Source organism: Cibotium barometz, chromosome 31 (genome assembly GCF_041138505.1).
Source record: "Cibotium barometz isolate CiBa-2024 chromosome 31, ASM4113850v1, whole genome shotgun sequence".
Taxonomy (NCBI): domain Eukaryota; kingdom Viridiplantae; phylum Streptophyta; class Polypodiopsida; order Cyatheales; family Cibotiaceae; genus Cibotium; species Cibotium barometz.
Window position 1 is genome coordinate 10405690 of NC_141076.1, and position 18829 is coordinate 10424518.

An 18829-nucleotide genomic window follows, 5' to 3' on the forward strand; every position below is an offset into this window, starting at 1 on the left:
TTGATGTGTTGCATCTTCTTCCATGAGGGCAAAGGAACCAATGCCGAACATACCTTTCGTCTTAAGATCGCAATGTCTGACAATGCCAAGCTAGAAAGCCAGCTAGAGCATGCAACGAGAGTCCTCCACCCTTAATCCTCAACATGAGCTCTATATAGACAAATGCACCTAGGTATACACACTTATAGAGCTGTCTCAAAGCCAACTAAGGACCCTGAGCATCTCTCAGACCTAGAACTTGTGGAACCACATCTATTACTAAGAGGGTTTGCCCTAAGAGAGGGCCATCATGTCCGAGGTTTTCAGCCAGCTCTATGGCCATATTACTTTCACAACAATTGAGCGTCCAGCCTAACAGAGGCACATGTGGAAAGCCCCACTTTCATAGAAAGACATTTTGGCACTCTCTCTCTCTCTCTCGGCTCATATGGATCACATATGGTCCGCTGTCATCATACGGATCATATATATGGTCGGCTGGCTCGGCTATGATGTTTAAACTACTATTCCTCTGGTCTTTACAACTTGTGCTAATGTTTCAGCACAGATCACATATGAATATAAGAAAATATGATCACAAAAGAAGTTCTTCTAAGATTTCTGACATAAGGAACTCAAAAAAGAGAGTTTTCCTTTGTGCAAAGGTATCGTCTGTTACACAGTAAGTCTTGATTCGGCAGGAGATTTCAGGGAGCCCTTTGTGTGATGTAGAGCAGCTCATTCTTCAAAATGTTAGTCCCTCGTGCGACATAATGCTAGCAGCTCAAACTGCAAAATGCTTCATTTGTTAAGCCTCTCTTCATATACATTTAAATGGTGTGTCAGGATTGTGCGTTTCCCATCGGTATTCTAGAAAACAGTTAACATACCTTTTCTTCACCAAGTTGGAAAAAGGTGCAACGAAAAATCAATTCTAAGATTCCAAATGACATCCAAGCAGCAGGTGCTGAGTATGACAAAAAGCCCTTTTATTCTTGTTCTTGATAGCCACACAATCTTGAAATTTTTGTTCTTGACAGCCACACCAACATTTTCTAGCAATAATTGTGCAAATTTACAACCAACAAACACAACAAGGAAGATCCGCAATCTTCACAACATTGGCACATGATTCATGTCTCACCCAAAACTGTCCAACTCCTTCACATGTTGGACTTTGTGTTTAAACGCGTTGCAATTTTCTGGCCCAATGACTTATCCGCCTGTACATCAAAACCAGCATGTCAACAAAAATGCAATGAGAAAACAGATCAATCTGCATGCATGTGCATGTGCATGTGCATGTCCATGCGAGGCGGTGCTTATCTCAAACAAACTCACTTGAGTCCAATATGATAGCCAGATGTTGCGGACTTCGTGAGTCACACGTGTGTCAGAGAGAGCAGTCACCCACATATTCACGAAACGATCCTGCCTGCAAAAATGTAGCTTCCGAGTGAGGTTCTACTCACACAGAAATACATTAAATTCATAATACTTAAGCAAAATATACCATGTGCTACCAAGTCCTACCTGTCAGGAGCCCATGACCTGTACCTTGCTCCAGGTTCAGCAAAGTTGTTTTCCTTCTCAATGATCACCTGAGGCCACAAATGTAAGTGTTCAACGAATAACAATATCAATCTTTCCAATAGTCAAGCATACACCAAGCCATCATTGATGTTGCAGTAAGCCCGACATACATGCCATCATACATGTTGCAGTACGCACAACAGGCATTCATGTTGCAGTAAGACTGACATGTTGCAGTAGGCATGGCATGTATTACCATCTTCATATTGAAGTAAGCCCCACAAATGCTAGTTGTATCTACATCATGTTGAGCACATACCTTCTCTCGACGGCCACTCAGCTTATTTGTCGGAATTGGCACTTTCTCTGAATGGCGGACAGGATCGAATCGAGACGGGAAGTAATTGACCTGCAAGAAATCTACATTGTTATAACCACACACGCTTGCTTTCATACCACATGGCACAATGAAGTTGGAGCAAGCAAGCCTAAAATAACTTACCTCTTCATCCCTGTGCATGAAGTTCATGAACCCCTCATGATGGTTGTTATGATACCCACACTTGGGAGCGTTGACAGGTAGCAGAAGGTAATTGGGGCCCAGCCTGTGCCTTTGTGTGTCTGCATACGAGAAGATTCTGGTCTGTAGAAGCTTGTCATCAGTGTAGTAAACACCCGGCACGATGATAGCTGGACAGAAAGCAAGCATCTCATTCTCTGCAAAGAAGTTGTCAATATTCTTGTTGAGCACCATGCGCCCGACCGGCTGAAGTGGGAACAGGTCTTCAGGCCATGTCTTGGTCACATCAAGTGGGTCGAATTCATACTTGTCCTCATCGGCTGGATCCATAGTCTGGATAAAAAGTTTCCACTCGGGATAGTTTCCAGCTGCAATGGAGTCATAAAGATCCTTTGTAGCATGACTGTGGTTTGATCCCCCAACAATCACGGCCTCATCTCCAACCAAGCATTTCACACCACATGTTGGCTTCCAATGGAACTTCACATAGGTTGCCTTCCCTACCTTATTGACCAAAGTAAATGTGTGTACACCCGAACCATCCATGTGTCTGTAATTCAAAGGTATGCCCACATCATCAAACAAGAAAGTGAACATGTTCAGACTCTCAGGGTGATGAGAGAAGAAGTCCAAAACACGCCAGGTCTCCTGGATGTGTGTCTTCGGGTTGGGTTTCAAAGCATGCACCATATCAGGAAACTTCATTCCATCCCTAATAAAGAAAACCGGGAAATTGTTGCCAACCATGTCAAAATTCCCCTGCAATCATCGTAAAAGACATGGTAAGATTCCATCACCTAATCATATTATCTACATCAACCCCCTAATCATGTCAAACACCACTTCATTATATTCTCTACATAATGGCAGTCATGTTATCTCCACGATGATACATAAACTCTAATCATGCCGCCTAATCACGTTTTAACTCCACCCCCTGATTATGTTTTCTATGTGCCGATACATGAACTCTTATCATCTAATCATGTTATCTGCATGACTAGATGATCGCCTAATCATATTATCTGCATGAACTCTCCACCCCCTGATTATGTTTTCTACGTGCCGATACTTGAACTCTTATCATCTAATCATTTTATCTGCATGATTAGATGATAAGAGTTCTCTGCATACCGATACATGGACTCTTAATCATGCTATCTGAATAACAATACATAAATTTCACCTCCTAATAATGTTATCTGCATAATGATACTTAGAGCACCTAATTATGTTAATCTATATGATTATACAAATACTTTTTACATTTATCATGTTATCTACATGATAACCCTAGCCTAATGTATGTGCACTGCACATGTCATTTTTGGGAAAAGCAAGCATATATGTAGTACCGTACCTCCCTTGTGTAGAACTTGACAGCAAAGCCACGAGGATCTCTCAGAGTCTCTGGGCTTCCTCTCTCATGAATCACAGTGGAGAACCTCACAATAAGAGGAGTCTGTACACCAGGAGCCCGCAGAAAGTCTGCACAGGTTAAGTGTGAGACGTCATGTGTCACTTCAAAGAAGCCCTTTGCACTTGCACCTCTAGCATGGACCACACGCTCCGGAATCCTCTCGCGGTCAAATTGCGCCAGTTTCTCAACCAAATGGTAGTCTTCCAAGAGGATGGGACCTGCCATATCATATCAAAATAATGTTGCTAGTCATTAGAGGCAGCTTGATGTTACAAGCAATCAATCAGCATGATTGAATGTTTGTATGTACCTCTGGCACCCACGGTCAAAGAGGAGTTGTTGTTCCATACTGGTGCACCAGAGTTGGTGGTGAAGAAGGGGGAGTCATAGGCGCTTGACGGTCGGAACTGTGTGTGCAAACAAAGCGCCCAACTGTAGCAATCTGGAAAGAAAAAAAATCAAGAATACAAACATGAAGACAAAGTCGAGCCTTCTTACCTTGTAGGGATCCATGGTGAGCTGAGACTCGATAAATAATGGGCCCTGCAAACAAAAGAACAATCTAAAAAGTCAATTAACATGACCTAAAGTGGCATTATTTGACTACCACATTAAACCCTGATTAACTGTTTTTGGTGAAAGTATTGACAGCCACTCTGTTTTCACAGAAAAACTAACCGCTTATCTGCTAATTAGCTAAGATTAAGAAAACGATTAAGGGTATCTACCCAAATTAGGAACATGATTTAAGCACATTTGCCCAAATCAAGTACGTTATTAAGCCCAAGACCCCAAATTAAGACAATAATAAAGCCTATCTTGCATTACGCCCAGACGCCGAATTAAGAGGATGATTAATTCTAGCTACTCGATTAAGAACAGGATGAAGCCGAGCTACCCAAATTAAGAACATGATTAAAGACCACAAGAACATGCTTAAGACCACTAAGCCCAAAATAAGAACATGATTAATCCCACAGAAAAGAGACACCCTCAAGTTTCTTCACGCATTTCGAAACGAAGAGGAACAGGAAAGCAGCAGCAGACCTGAAGAAACTGGTTCTACGTTGTGTTGTGTGTGGCAAAAGAGCTCCACAAATGTGTGTATATATATATATTTATTTGTAAAGGATAAACGTTTACGAGAGAGAAACGTATTTTCGGGAAAAGTCTGTATAATGTGATAAGGATCGTGGGCGTGTCAGCACCTGAGCTTACCAAATTTCGGCAATTTCTGAGCCACGCCAAATTCTAGAATTATTAAATAAAAAAACCACGGGAACACCAAAAAAAAAACAGTCCATGAAGGAAAATTCTCTGTTTTATGCCGTTGGTTTTTTTTTTTTGAATTTATGCACTGAGTTTATTTGCTAGTCTCAGCGATGACCCAATCTCTGCAGCAAAATTCGGAGCAAAATTAGCGATTTGGGTTTTTTGACCGACTGTATTTTGTTGCCTCCTGTGGCCTCACTAACACCGCCATGGAAGGTGGGTAATAATAATTATATATATATATATATATTCGTTCATGGTAGTTATAAAAATTAGCTATGATAACACATCCAACGATAAGCCCTATGCTGGGGTATTTATATACATGTGCACGCTTCACAACAGACACCTACCTTTAATAACTACCCACTTAAAGTAATGGGTTCCAATCTACCAATGGGCACGAGAAGGACTTATGTTTAAGAATAGAAATCTTTTATCTGATTTGATTGACTATATGAATTCGCATGTTAGGCCCATTACACATCGCCATACCCTTGCTTGCCCATGCTGATGTGGTGGGGGTATCTACCACCCATAATTCATGGGCACGCAATCTCCCCTGTCCATACATGGGCTGTGGGGTATGTGTAACAGGCCTTAGCAGACATACTTACCGGCTTTTTGATCCTAGCAAGGACTGGGTTCTTGTATGGTAATGAGCCTAACTTTGACAAGCGTTTTAAATACTTTGTGAAGCATTTTGACTCTGATAATTACCGTATCATAGATATCGGCATGAGGCATTGGGATTTTTATTTTTATTTTTTTCTGGGACAACAAATTAAATGCTCTACTGCTCTTTGGAACGTCATTCATGCTAAATATCTTTGGGCTATTTGGATTCATAGGAATAACTATCTGTTTAAGAATGCACAAAGCAATTTGATGTACGAAAACTGAGATCTAAATTGCATGTGCAAATGAAGACGTTGCATAGAGCAAGCATGAAGGCGTGTGAAGACGCAGTACACAAAAAATGCAACATAAGAGACCCTGCACATGACCAAGGCTAAAGAGGACTTCCAAGAGAAAATTAGTGAAATCCAATATGAAAGGAAATTTCACGATGGTCTAGTGGTGGGGCTGATGAAGAAGTCAGGCATTGGGAATTATAGATGTGGGAGATAAATTTCTCTCGTTGGAAGCAACATTGATTTTGTTGGTTGAGGTTGAAGGCTAGAGCTCAGGTGCCGTCGGTACGCCTAAGGATGCAGAAGAGAAGGAAAGACATGTTGCTCTTGCTAGCCGAGAGTATGTTTACATATCGAAGAATTATTTGGGTTGAGGGAAGACGAAGCTCTTGTTACTGCAGTGGGCCAACATCCATGAAAACTCACCACCCATCGACTTTGAGGTGAGAGACATAGCAACATCACCAAAGGACAATAAAGCCTTGCTATATGTCGATGAGTTAATGATGACATCGCATCTAACGATGAGTTAATGATGACATTGCATCTAAGTGGCTTGTTGTTTCAACTAGCAAAGCTGCTTCTTAGGGTTTTGAAAGTCGACTCCATCAACCTACTTCAAGAAAGCCTTGTCAAGAAGGATGGCGATAGACTAGTAAGCCAATTATTTAGTTCTAGTATTCTTTTCCTTTTTTCTCAATAAATTCTTTGTTTTTTGGTTTCTAAATTGTTTTGTTTGTATATACTGAGATTGATGAATTCAATTCTCGAAAAGGAGGCACTAGAGATGTATTTGGGAGAGATGCTTCTGTGCTGGCACACTACATAGGACTTATTCCCCCTTTTATCATTGTTGTGATCCATGCGAAAATGACACTGAGTACTACACAAGAGCTAGTGAAGTGTAAGGCTTTGTCACATGTCTTGACAAAGAAACCTATAACAAAGAATGCAAATAAAGTCATCCTATTGTGCAAGGAGACTACAATCTTTGTATTTGTTGGTGCCTCCCAAAAGGCAGATGTTTTGGTTAGGACAGCTATGGGACTAGCCCAAAGTTTTAGCTCTTAAAGGTTCCCATAAAACTTAGGCAAACCTAGTCTATTAGGTGATGATAATCCACATGATATCATCAAGTATTCCACTGTTAAAGGAAAGAAGCCAATGTAATTAACTTTGATTTCCTATATATCATGTAACTTTGATTGATTTCCTATATATCATGTAACTGAATCAACATGTTAATAAAATTTCCTTTTTGGCTTTGTGAAATATTTATCCTAAGTGTAAATATCTAATATGATGTTTTTGGTATTGAAAGTAGCTTAAATGAAAGTCTTGCGAGGGTAAAATGTGAGTTTTTATCACAAATTATTTTGCAAATGGAGATCATTTTCTAAAAGAATACAAAGTACTCATTGTCTTATAGCTCATCCACTTTGATTTAATTCATCATGGTTATCCTAGTTGCTAGTGGTTGGGATATCAAGATAAAAAGCACCTCACAAATCATATATTTGCTTCATTCATATGTTGGTTGGAGGGGTGTTTAAACATTTTTTTATTATTTTGTTTGATATGTGATGCCCAAGAAATAGTGAATAACCAATAATGGAGCAAATATGTGAATTGTGAGGTTCCTTTTATCTTGCTACCCCAACCACTAGCAACCAAGATAACTATGATGAATTAAGCTCTTTGTTTAAAGGCTTAATTTGTTTAAATTGTGTTTTATTATTTTGTTTGATAAGTTAAAGTGGAGAAGCTATAAGACAATGAATAAGGCATGTAGGCCTAGAGTACCGCATATCAAACAAAAAATTAAAAAATTAAAAAAAGGCACCTCACAATTCATAAATTTGCTCCATTATTGGTTATTCACCATTTATGGAGCATTACATATCAAACAAAATAATAATAATAAAGTTTTCACACCCCTCCAACGAACACGGAGCGACTAGCACCATTCCGGCACTAGCCGAAATGGCCCTAGTAACTCCGTGTTGGTTGGAGGGGTGTTTAATTTTTCCCCAAAAAAAAACTATTTGGTATGTGATGCTCCAAAAGAGGTCTAGAGGCTTTATTCATTGTCTTGTAGCTCCTCCACTTTAACTTAATTCATCATAGTTATCTTGAGGGGTGATTAAACTTTTTTATTTATATCGTTTGATGTGTAATGCTTAAGAAGAGGTTTACAGGCCCTATTCACTTATTTCTCTTCTTATATATTGAGTTTGATAAATGTGTCTTGATCCACAACTTTTAACCTAAAACTAAAATCTTCTTCTACCCGTTTCTACTTTGATATTTCACACAAACAAATGAACCTTTGTGCTAATAAGGGTCTACACCTCTTCTCTCTCTCTCTCTCTCTCTCTCTCTCTCTCTCTCTCTCTCTCTCTCTCTCTCTCTCTCTCTCTCTCTCTCTCTCTCTCTCTCTCTCTCTCTACAAGCATATGTAAGACTAGTTTCGGATTTTTTTTTTCAAGTTGATTTTTTCTATCTCTGAGACATGTATAAGGTCTATAGAGTCACCCATGTCAAACCATACCCAAAAAAAAGTGTAAATACACTCAAAACCAACATGGCACGACCAAATTGCTCTGGTCACACCATGTTGGTTGGGGGTGTGTTTGCACCTTTTTTTCGTATGGTTTGACATGGGTGACTCTATAAACCCTAATATTGTTATTATATCAAGGAAATTAATAAATAATAATAAATTATTCCCTAGCCCATTGGCACAAACCTTGGTTATGCGGGGTAGCCTAGGAATGTGGGGCTTAAGTTGTTAGTCCCCCTCAAAGGATGCGACCGTAAATTAAACTTCATAACAAATCAAATGTATACCAACATAGATTTTTAAAGAGACCAAATTGATTGCAATACTTTCATTAAAATCAAAGAGTTACAAAGTAAGTAAATGATAAAGTGACAAAAGAAACTTCTCTATTTGACCTTTATTATTCTAAGCTATGATTGCCACAAAATAGACTCATTGAAGAGTCTGTGGTGACCTAGTGGAAGGGGTAGATGAGTGGGTTTGTCTTCTTGTCTTTTCTTGCTTAATGCTTTCTCTTTCTTCTTCTTTGCTAGCTCTACAATCTTCCCTCTGTGTGGTAGAGCCTTTATGTGTGTAGTCACACCTCCAAGCTTAACTTTCCTTATTGTGTCCTTAGTTATAACTATATAAATGAGGAGGAGAAGCCTTTTTATAACAATAAAATTTTATAATTTTAAGATACTACTTAAAATAGTAGTTTGTAATAATAAAAAGAAAAAGTATATTTAAATTTCAAATTTTGATATTTTAATGCAAAACCACACGTTTTCTCCACCAAAATAGTGTCTTCCAACTACAAATTAGCAGCTTGTGCCTTAATCTTTGGTGGCATACATGCCTATAGAACCAATTAAATAGTTCACATAATGAGTTGCTTCTTATTTTTCCACCACTACGCCATGTAGTCCAAAAGTATGCAATTCGTGTTGAAGGTATACCCTTATGTTAACATTGTTTTTGCATGTCAAAGATTCGTTATTTGCATGCTAAAATGGCAAAAGCAATGATGTATTTGGGATATTTTTTCGTTGAGAGGGTACGTTTGATGGGACCAACTACTTGTTGTGGTCATATATCATGCATTGTGTATTGGGCTTGGGAATGTTGTTATTGGCATTGAGGCATGCCTATGTCCCTAGCATAGGATAGTACAGGTACTTTGGATGGTAATACTAGTTTAAATGTAGTTGTGACATCATTGAGGCATGCCTATGTCCCTAGCATAGGATAGTACAAGTACTTTGGATGGTAATACCAGTTCAAATGTAGTTGTGACATCATTCGCCTCCACACGTCCCATAGTGGAACAAGCTAGGTGGGATGGTAGGGATACACATGCACATGCATTGGTGGCACTTTCTGTGAAAGGAGCATTATTTCTCATATTCACTCATGTCAAACTGCCAAGATGTGCTTTCTTCACTTTACCAGGTGCATAACGAGGCATGAGTGGCCTACTTGCACAAGAAGTTAGAGTACAAGCATGTGAATGAGGACGACTTAATGGATGAGTTTCTCGCAAGGATCAAAGGTCTCAAAGAGAAGCTTGCATGTATTACTTAGGCCTATGCGGAGAGTTCATTGGTGTCTATTATTCTCACAACTTTACCAGGATTCATACCCACACTTTAGCTCATGATGATGAAGGGTAACCCCAATTCCCTTATGTTTGATAATGTTGTAGTGCTACTATTGCAAGAAGAACAATCCCAACAAAACCAAACTAGTATGCATGTGGAAGATCAAGCATTTGCTGCTAGTTAAAAAGGTAAAGGGGCAGCTACAAGCCAAAGGTAGAATCAACTAGTCTTCTGGCATAGATTCCGAGAAGGGGGGTTACAAGACTAAGAAAGGAAAATGCAACTAAAAAGGCTGGAGAACGAGATGAAGAAAGAGTCAAGTATAGCTGTTGGTGGCTAATGCATCCATCAACAGCACCAAGTGCTAGAAAGGAGGAGTCAACGAACTACGCATAGAATGATTGGGCATTCATTGTGTAATGCAGTTATGATCCTTCTATCTGTGATCTAAGTATTTGAATGGACAAATTAGGATGTCTAGTATTTTGATAGTGGCGGTAACAAAAATACATTACTTCACAGTGTGATTATTTTTATCCCTTTAGTCTGTTCCTCAAGGAGGCACAATCACACGTGTAAATGACTCCTCATATATAGTGAAAGTTTGTAAGATTGTGCTCAGTGCTTTAAATAATGGTGGGACAATCACTCTCTCAGAAGTCTTGTTTGTTTTAGGTAGAAGGGCTCAAAACATGTGTATATGTTGATCACTTATCGTGAATCCGTAATAGAGAACCACTGGCCAAAGTGGAGGACGAACTACCTGATGTCCCACTATTCAAGCATTGCATTGTTCCAAAATGGGTTGAAGAGATAGTCCATTATTTGACTACCTGATGTCCCACTATTCAAGCATTGCATTGTTCCAAAATGGGTTGAAGAGATAGTCCATTATTTGACTAATTCCTCAAGGAGGCACAATCACACGTGTAAACAACTCCTCATATCCAATGAAACTTGGTAAGACTATGCTCAATGCTATAAATAATGGTGGGACAATCACTCTCTCAGAAGTCTTGTTTGTTTTAGGTAGAAGGGCTCACAATATGTGTATATGTCGATCACTTATCGTGAATCCGTAATGGAGAACCACTGGTTAAAGTGGAGGACGAACTACCTGATTCAAGTGCTGCATTGTTCTAAAATGGGTTGAAGAGATAGTCCATTATTTAACTAATGGTCTTCCCCCCCAAGAGAGACCCCTTAACACGGACAAAGCACCTTATTAAAAAGACAACCCCCTATTAGTTGATTCTCGGAAACTGTACAAGGTAGGCCAAGATAGAATAACGAGGCAATGTTCTCAAGAATTTGAATATGTTGATATCCTTAAGCAATCCCACTCCGATGTGGCTGGTAATGAACATTTCTCAGAAGACATGGAGAAAACCCCTTGGCAGGGAAGTTTTATGTCATGCCTGTATGTACCATGCACGAAGAAGTACTTCTTGGATGAGGATAGATGGGGCATAATCGATGTCGAATTGACTGGGATGCAAAGAACTGCTACCTTGCAACTACCCTCAAGAAAGGTAACCGTTCTGATGAGCCCATGTCTAGCAAAGCCTAAACACAGAATACCAACTCCCAATAAAGAAGTGCTAAAGCTAATCAAGCCACCAAGGCAAACCCTTACTTGGACTATGCCACTGAAAAAGAGGTCAATCCTTTACTTGCCCCACAGGGGTAAGTAACCAAGTTCCTTCCCTTGCCCACAGGGGTAAGTCACGAAGTTCCTTCAAAAGTGTTACCCAAGCCAGATCAAGCCTCACCATCGTGTACCCCTCGACACAACTGGCCTCCCAACCTAATCAACACCTTTACTAGCTTGTAGAATTTGACTCGTAGGTATTCAAGCCCATCAGTCCCCAACACCAAAGTTTCCTTAATGAACTAACACTCCTAAACCTCTCGACACAACTGGCCTCTCCCAACTTAATTAACACCGTTGCTACTAACACTCCTAATCTTGTAGAATTTGACCCACCAACAACACTGAAGTTTCCATAATGAAGGTAATGAATGGTGGGTGCTAATGGAAATACTCTAGGTACCAGGATACTATGAGCAGCAAAAGTAAATATGGATACCTAAGAGAAAGGAACAGGTGACATCCGCACCACCACATGAACTGCAATGGAAGGTAACGAAAACCAACCCGTAATCCGAAGACATGGTTTGCTAAGAAGGAGTTGTTGGAAGCCCAAGGATATAATGTATAACATAAATTTTTCTACCTAAAGCAGTGGAGTCAAAACCATCCCATCAAAGAAGGTAACCCTAATGGAGGCATGGTACCCAAAGGTGGTGAGTGCCTACGTAACAAAAGCATTTGGGTACCTAAGATCATAACATCATTACCTCTAACTTCTTCATCCACCAAGGATAAGTAATAAGGAAAAACCCACCCCAAAGTGGCAATGGCAACCAAAGGCTATATACTACCAACAATGAAGTTGAAACCTCACGCTCAACCTTAGCAAAGGGTAAGGAAAAAATTTGAGGAATGCATGGAACCCCGAAACCATAGCCAAACCCACTCAGAATAAGAGATTCTTTCTACATCCACCTAAAAGCTTATGCTACAGCTATAGCACACTACCGATAGCTGGTTGCTGAGAAGCTTATGCTACAACTGTAGCACACCACCGATGGTTGGTTATTAGCAGTTGCTCTCATAAAAGGCAAGGAACTACCAACTCCCCTACTACAGCTCTAGCAAACATAGGTACCACACCCTTGTCAGGATAATAAGGGTACCCATCCCAAAACCAACCTCCCAATAAGTAAATGTCGAAGAAAGCAGTACAAAAAGAAAGAAAAAAGTGACAATGGAGGAAGGAGGAAAGCTGAAATAGAAGAAAGTAGGAGTGAAGGAGATCTGTGAAGGAAAGTCCCCATGGAAGCAGCACAAAAAGTCAAAGAAAGAAGTGACAATGGAGCAAGGAGGAAAGCAGAAATAGAAGAAAGTAGGAGTGATGGAGAACCGTGAAGGAAAGTCCCCATGGAAGCACATACTAATCACGTAAATGGTCCTCCAATCATTGGCTTTCTAGGTACATCTTAGGATGGGGGGCATGGTGGGTGAAAACTTGGTCCATGGTACAACCCATCACCCCGATCACTAAAGATTAAAAGACCACTAATTAAACATACGGCCCCAAGCATGGCCCACCAACACCGTACCTATATATTTAATCCGGGTCTTTTTGCATGAAAAGCTCAAGCACACACCCCTAACCGGTACCCAAATCAACATATCTAAATGTATACAAATCTCAAAAAGTTGCATGTTTAGCCTTCGCACGCACATTCCAAGTGCATGCACATTCCTAGTTGTTTTCGCACGTTCTCATGTTTATCTGAAGTTGCGCATGCACATTCTAAGTTGTGCATGCACATTCCTAGCTACGTACATACATTCCAAGTTGTGCATGCATATTCTTAGTTGCATACATACGTTCTCATGTTTATCTGTAGCTGTGCACACACACTCCTAGATGTGCATGTACCCATATGCGCACACACGTTCATAGGTCTATAAAAGGTCCACATGCACATTCAGAGGAGTACGCACGTTCAGAGTTAAGTATGCACGTGCGTCGCTCTATGCACACACATTCCTAAGAATGCTCCGTACTATCCTACCCAAAAACTATCTAAGTTGGACCCCTCCTCTCATTTTTTCACTATTCACTCTCCTACTAGCCAAGATCTTGCCAATTTCTACCAAGAATCATCCACACCTTCACATCCCCCTTCATTCAGTACTGTTGTGTCAATCCCTCTCACTAAACCGCTATGATGGCAATAGAAGCATGTGCCTCGGACACATCGTACTACTCACATCCACCAAAGAAGAGGAAGCAAATCTGATCAAATCACATATGACCTCATGGGAGAGAAACCTATTTGGTGGCCCAAATTTTGAAAGGAATATTGTTGTGCTCCTCAGTACCTTACAAGTCAGCCCCATTTACTTCCCCATATCAAACGACAATGGGCCTGGGATCTCTTTGATAAAGAGTTGGATAAGAGAAGTTACAATTTAACTTCTCATGGATATCTCCACCTCGGCCACCCACCCTTCTCAAAAACAAGGCATGGATGCTTCGCACCATGAAAAAATTCATCCCCAAGATTTCGACCAAGTGCTTGACCCCGATATCATAATCACCATTCGCTTCTTTTCCACCTCGTCATCACCCTTCTAGTAGAATTTCAAGCCTAGGAAAATTCCCAGGGAGCCTTGCCTTTGACATCAATAAAGGCCCAACACTTCGACAGGTACTCGGCTACTATCGTCGAGAGTACAATGGATGCAATTTAACTTCTCATGGATATCTCCACCTTGGCCACCCACCCTTCTCAACAAGGCATGGATGCTTCGCACCATGCAAAAATTCATTCCCAAGATTTTGACCAAGTGCTTGACCCCGATATCACAATCACCATTTGCTTCTTTTCCACCTCGTCATCACCCTTCTAGTGGAATTTCAAGACTAGGACAATTCCCAGGGGGCCTTGCCTTTGACATCAACAAAGGCCCAACACTTCGATAGGTACTCGGCTACTACCGTCAAGAGAACAATGGATGCAAGGTTGGTTGTTGCTCATCTTTGAAGATATGTTCAAGACATCCTTTTGGACCTCCTACAAAGCCTTCCACCTCACCACCCGGTGCTCGAAGCCCTGCAGCAACTTCTACTGGAACTACAGCAACTTCTACTGCTGACTTCTACATTGGCTAGTATTACTTCCAACAAGTGACAACACTCTTTGAGCCATACTTTTTTTATCATGCAAAGCACTTCATGTAAATGATTATGGGAAATCTCCGAGCTCACAACTTGTGTAATGCTAGAAGAAAGTCAAAACCGAGCTTTGTGTAATGCTGCCAGTAGTATATACTTAGAGTAGGAAATGAGTCTAGATTAGCTTTTGGGCCCCAGGACAATCAAACATTGTAAATTTGAGTCTTGTATATAAGACATTTTGACTAATGAGAAAGCACATAATCCCATTCTCACAATTGAGTTTGAGTCTTTCTTGCTCTTGTGATTAATGCTTGCTTGTGTGGTCTCTTCTCTTTGATGTATCCTTGCCTGAGGATTGTGTGTGTGAGTGATGGTGTGAGGGAGAGGTTGAGCTTTCCATAGCTCTCTTCCTCTTTGCTCCCCACCCTTTTGTAAGGCTTCCTTGTGGTGACAAACGAGGAAGGCAAGGTTGAGGACCCTAGCTCTCCACAAGAGAGGATTTCTCTACCAAGAGTGGGTAGAGCGCAAATCGGCAAGACCCTAGGAAATATTCATATCATTATAGCTCTCCACAAGAGAGGATTGCTCTACCAAGAGTGGGTAGAGCGCAAAGCGGCAAGACCCTAGGAAATATTTATATGCACATCATGTAGTGCACCTAAGGATTCGTGGATAGGACCATACTCTATTGAATAATATTGGATTGATAAGACCTAAGGATTGGTGGTAGGAAGTATTCATTTCGTTAGATGCACTACAATCAAGTAGATTCTATCATACATACAATACTTATTATATGTGGGTTCAAACATTTAGACATAAGCAAAATATCAAACATATTAAAACATTTCTCACAGTAGAAGGAAAGTTTTCTCTCGGTATGAGCTATAATATTTTGTACATAGTTTTTTGCATGCCTCAATTTTGATTCACTATAACTTTTGACACGAGTTATTGTATTAATACACATAAGGAAACAATTCTCATAGCACAATTTTCAATAAACACACATTACGATTTGATTTATCAAAATTTGGATGTTGTTAGCTAGTTAATAGTAAAATAAGTTGAATGCACTTTTTCTGGCCATTAATTTTAACAATTTAATGCAAGCATAAACGTGAGAACTTTTCTCATGGTGTAACAAAAATTTGGATTGGTAGAAAAGAACGAATGTTATCCCAAAGATCCTATGTTCGATCCCCTTCGCTGACTACGATGCATGTGCACGCTTATACAAATTGCCGATAGTGCTGTGTGTGAGTTGTATACGCAAGCTGGGTGTAAATATCCATTTCTTGATAATTTCAAGCCTTCCTCAAAAAAATAAAAACAAAAAATAAACTCCGGATTCTCAAAGCCTCTTTCTATAGAAGTAGAAATTTGGATTTTCTTGAGAGTTATTTAAGGGTTTTCTCATAGTTTTTGAACTTTGAGGGATTAAGCAAACTAAGCTACTGTAACTAATACCTAAAGAAGCTGATTTTTATGATTTCATGCATAATGGAAGGTGAAGCGTCAATAATGCAAAATGTACAAGAATTGAACCTAAAAGTGATGTTTTCCAAGCTCTAAACACATGTAATCACATCAATAAAACAATTACTTTAAGTAATGCAAGATTAAACATGCACAAAAACAAGAAAATTAGAGCGTTCTCTACTTAAAATTAAAAACAATGTAATGAACAAAACACAAAATATATTAAGACACACTTAATCACACAATGGGATACCAAAATCTTTTGTCTTTTGAGGTATAACCCTCTAATCAAGACCCGAAAACTTTAGGTATGTCCAATGGAAAGAAACACACCAAGATAGAGCTTAGCCCTAAGACTCACCCGTGGTAGTGACACCAAAGATATTTAATCGATGTACTCAGATCAAAAATTGGAGCCAATTGGCCTAGGAGAATCTCTATCCAAGTCAAGTCCCACGTTTGGACCGGTGAGATACACTCATTCAGAAAGTTTAAAGCATCCACGTTGCATGTTGCATGCACACCCAATCAACAAATGAGCAATTGTTTCTGGCTCCTTTTTACATCTCAGGCATAAATCGTCCCCATATCCAAAGCTATGAGCGCATTCACTGCGCCCAAGATGTAAAAAGGAGCCGGAAACAATTGCTCATTTATCTGTGACTTTTTTCCCTTTAATATAGTTGGCGCTTTACCCAAAAGAAAAAATTGGAGCCAACTGGAGTGCAGAGCAGAAAACTTGAGACAGGAATTAGGGTTGAAGAGATAGTTCATGCATGCCCTCCCCATATGTGCGAGCTCCATCTGATTAGACCCCAATTAGTTTGGGTTTATTCAAAGCAGAAAAATCCATGCAGCAGTACTCAATGTCCAATGCAGCCCTCTGGCCCAGAACGTCCTTTAATCTTGATTTGGACAAAGCCTATGATAGGGTAAGGTGGGACTTTATGCTTGCTGTGATCCAGAAGTTGGGATTTAGCCTCAAGTTCTGCAGAAGGGTGCAATCTTTGCTGGCTAATGTGCACGATGGAAGGTGGGACATTATGCTTGCTGTCATCCAGAAGTTGGGATTTAGGCTTAAGTTCTGCAGAATGGTGCAAAATCTTTGCTGGCAGCTCAGCGGGTTCTTTGAAATTGCACAGATCAGTGAGGCAGGGATGCCCCCTGGCACCCATTTTGTTTGCATGGATAACTGAGCCCTTGTTATAGCAAATGTGAGGTACTACTAGGGAGAGGGACCTCATCAAAGGCCTCATAGCCCTAGGGTGGGATTGCCTGCTTGAACCCAACTCCATAATCTAGAATTGATATCTGATAGTTTCTCATTCAACTCTAATATTGATGTAACTTGTGCCCAAGTATTTATTTATTGTTTCTTCTAGTGCTTGGCCTTGTGTTGAATTCCTTGCATCATTGTCTTGGCTTTTGCAATCGCAATTGATGGGCATGGACCTATATTGTTCAGTATTGATTCCAAGAGTTGCATTGATGCCTTTCAAATAGTTGAGTACATGTGCAGGGGTTCTTGCTTTGGACTACATTTTGATAGGCCATATACCTTGGGTGATTTTGAGGGATCAAGGAACCACTTGACTCTGTGTTTCGGCTTAGGGAGCCAACATTGAAAACTTTTGGGACCATTCTTAGGCAACTGTTCCACACCCACCTTTTGAAACGGTACATTTTTAATGGTATTTGAGGTTGTCTTCTGGCCTCTGTTCCCCATCCCTTTGGTGGACAATGCTTAGCCTCATCTTGTACTGGTTGAAGTTTATGTGGGTCCTATAATTCAATTAAGTTGAGGGACAATTGGAATCCATCTCCCATTTCTAGCCTCCAGGCCCTTGTCCAAGTTTTGTCATGTGAGTTTTTGGAGCCATAGTCTGTTCTTGAACTTTGTAGCACTATGTAAGTTAAAGCCATCTTTTCTGACACTCTGTAGTAAATGCACGTGTGAGTCCTTAGCAATCGTGTATAGTTCTCACTACCGCTAGTTGTATTGAAATTTGTGGGCAGTTGATTGTCAACTTGGATGTCTTAGAAGATTGGTTTTATGCAAGTCTAATACATTATTATTGTTTGAAAATAATCATCAGCACTGGTTTGAGTTTTGGTACCTACTCCTGTATGTAAAAATTATTTCCACGTAATGGGTGAGTTGTCACGTTATTGTTTGAAAATAACCATCAGGACCATTCATTAGTTCATCATTTACATCAGAATTTCAAGGAGCGAAACAATTCGTGCAACTCCACAATTTTGGAGGTATCATCAAGACGATTTACATTTTCAGGAGAAGCACCAAGGCGTTTATCAGGATTTGATAAGGTGAACGTTGCTGCTCTTGTATTGTTAGATATGTTGTAGTTATGTAAGTAAACATGGTAATGCTGAGTAATTGGGTACAAGTATTAACATAACTGATTCGTGGTATGTACATGTTTTGGCAGCAATAAATATATCAAAAAGTAATGCGGCAGCAAAGGTAAGTCTCGACCTATACGTGATGTCCTGTGAATCCAGTATGAACCATCTACCACCAAGAGCACCTCTATCCATTCTCTTTAGAGCTATCTTAGTTTCAAAATTATCACTCCCAAGTCTCACATCTCTAACCTACTTGAAACCATGAACAGGAAAACACTCAAACTTTGAAGGATATTGTGTTCCATAGGCTATTAGCATTCGTAATGGAGGTGCAAAATTAAGGTGAGGAGATGGAGAGAATTAAGATCTTTGAAGAAGACCGAGAGCTAGAAACTTAAAATCAATTTAGAAGAAAAATATTACAAAGAGGATGGCGTCGAGG

The 18829-nt window shown here is 40.0% G+C and overlaps 1 protein-coding gene across 1 annotated transcript; it reads right to left on the bottom strand.

The window, feature by feature from the left end:
- Positions 1-889: 889 nt before the first annotated feature.
- On the bottom strand, positions 890-4942 carry LOC147620504 (catalase isozyme 2-like). The gene is made up of 9 exons (XM_086824730.1): positions 4500-4942; positions 3951-3995; positions 3763-3859; positions 3393-3670; positions 2015-2791; positions 1832-1921; positions 1513-1580; positions 1321-1414; positions 890-1202 (listed from the first exon to the last, which is right to left on the bottom strand). Exons 2-9 carry the CDS (start codon positions 3963-3965, stop codon positions 1143-1145), a joined length of 1479 nt encoding a protein of 492 aa, XP_086680856.1. The 5' UTR covers positions 3966-3995; positions 4500-4942; the 3' UTR covers positions 890-1142.
- Positions 4943-18829: the final 13887 nt, after the last annotated feature.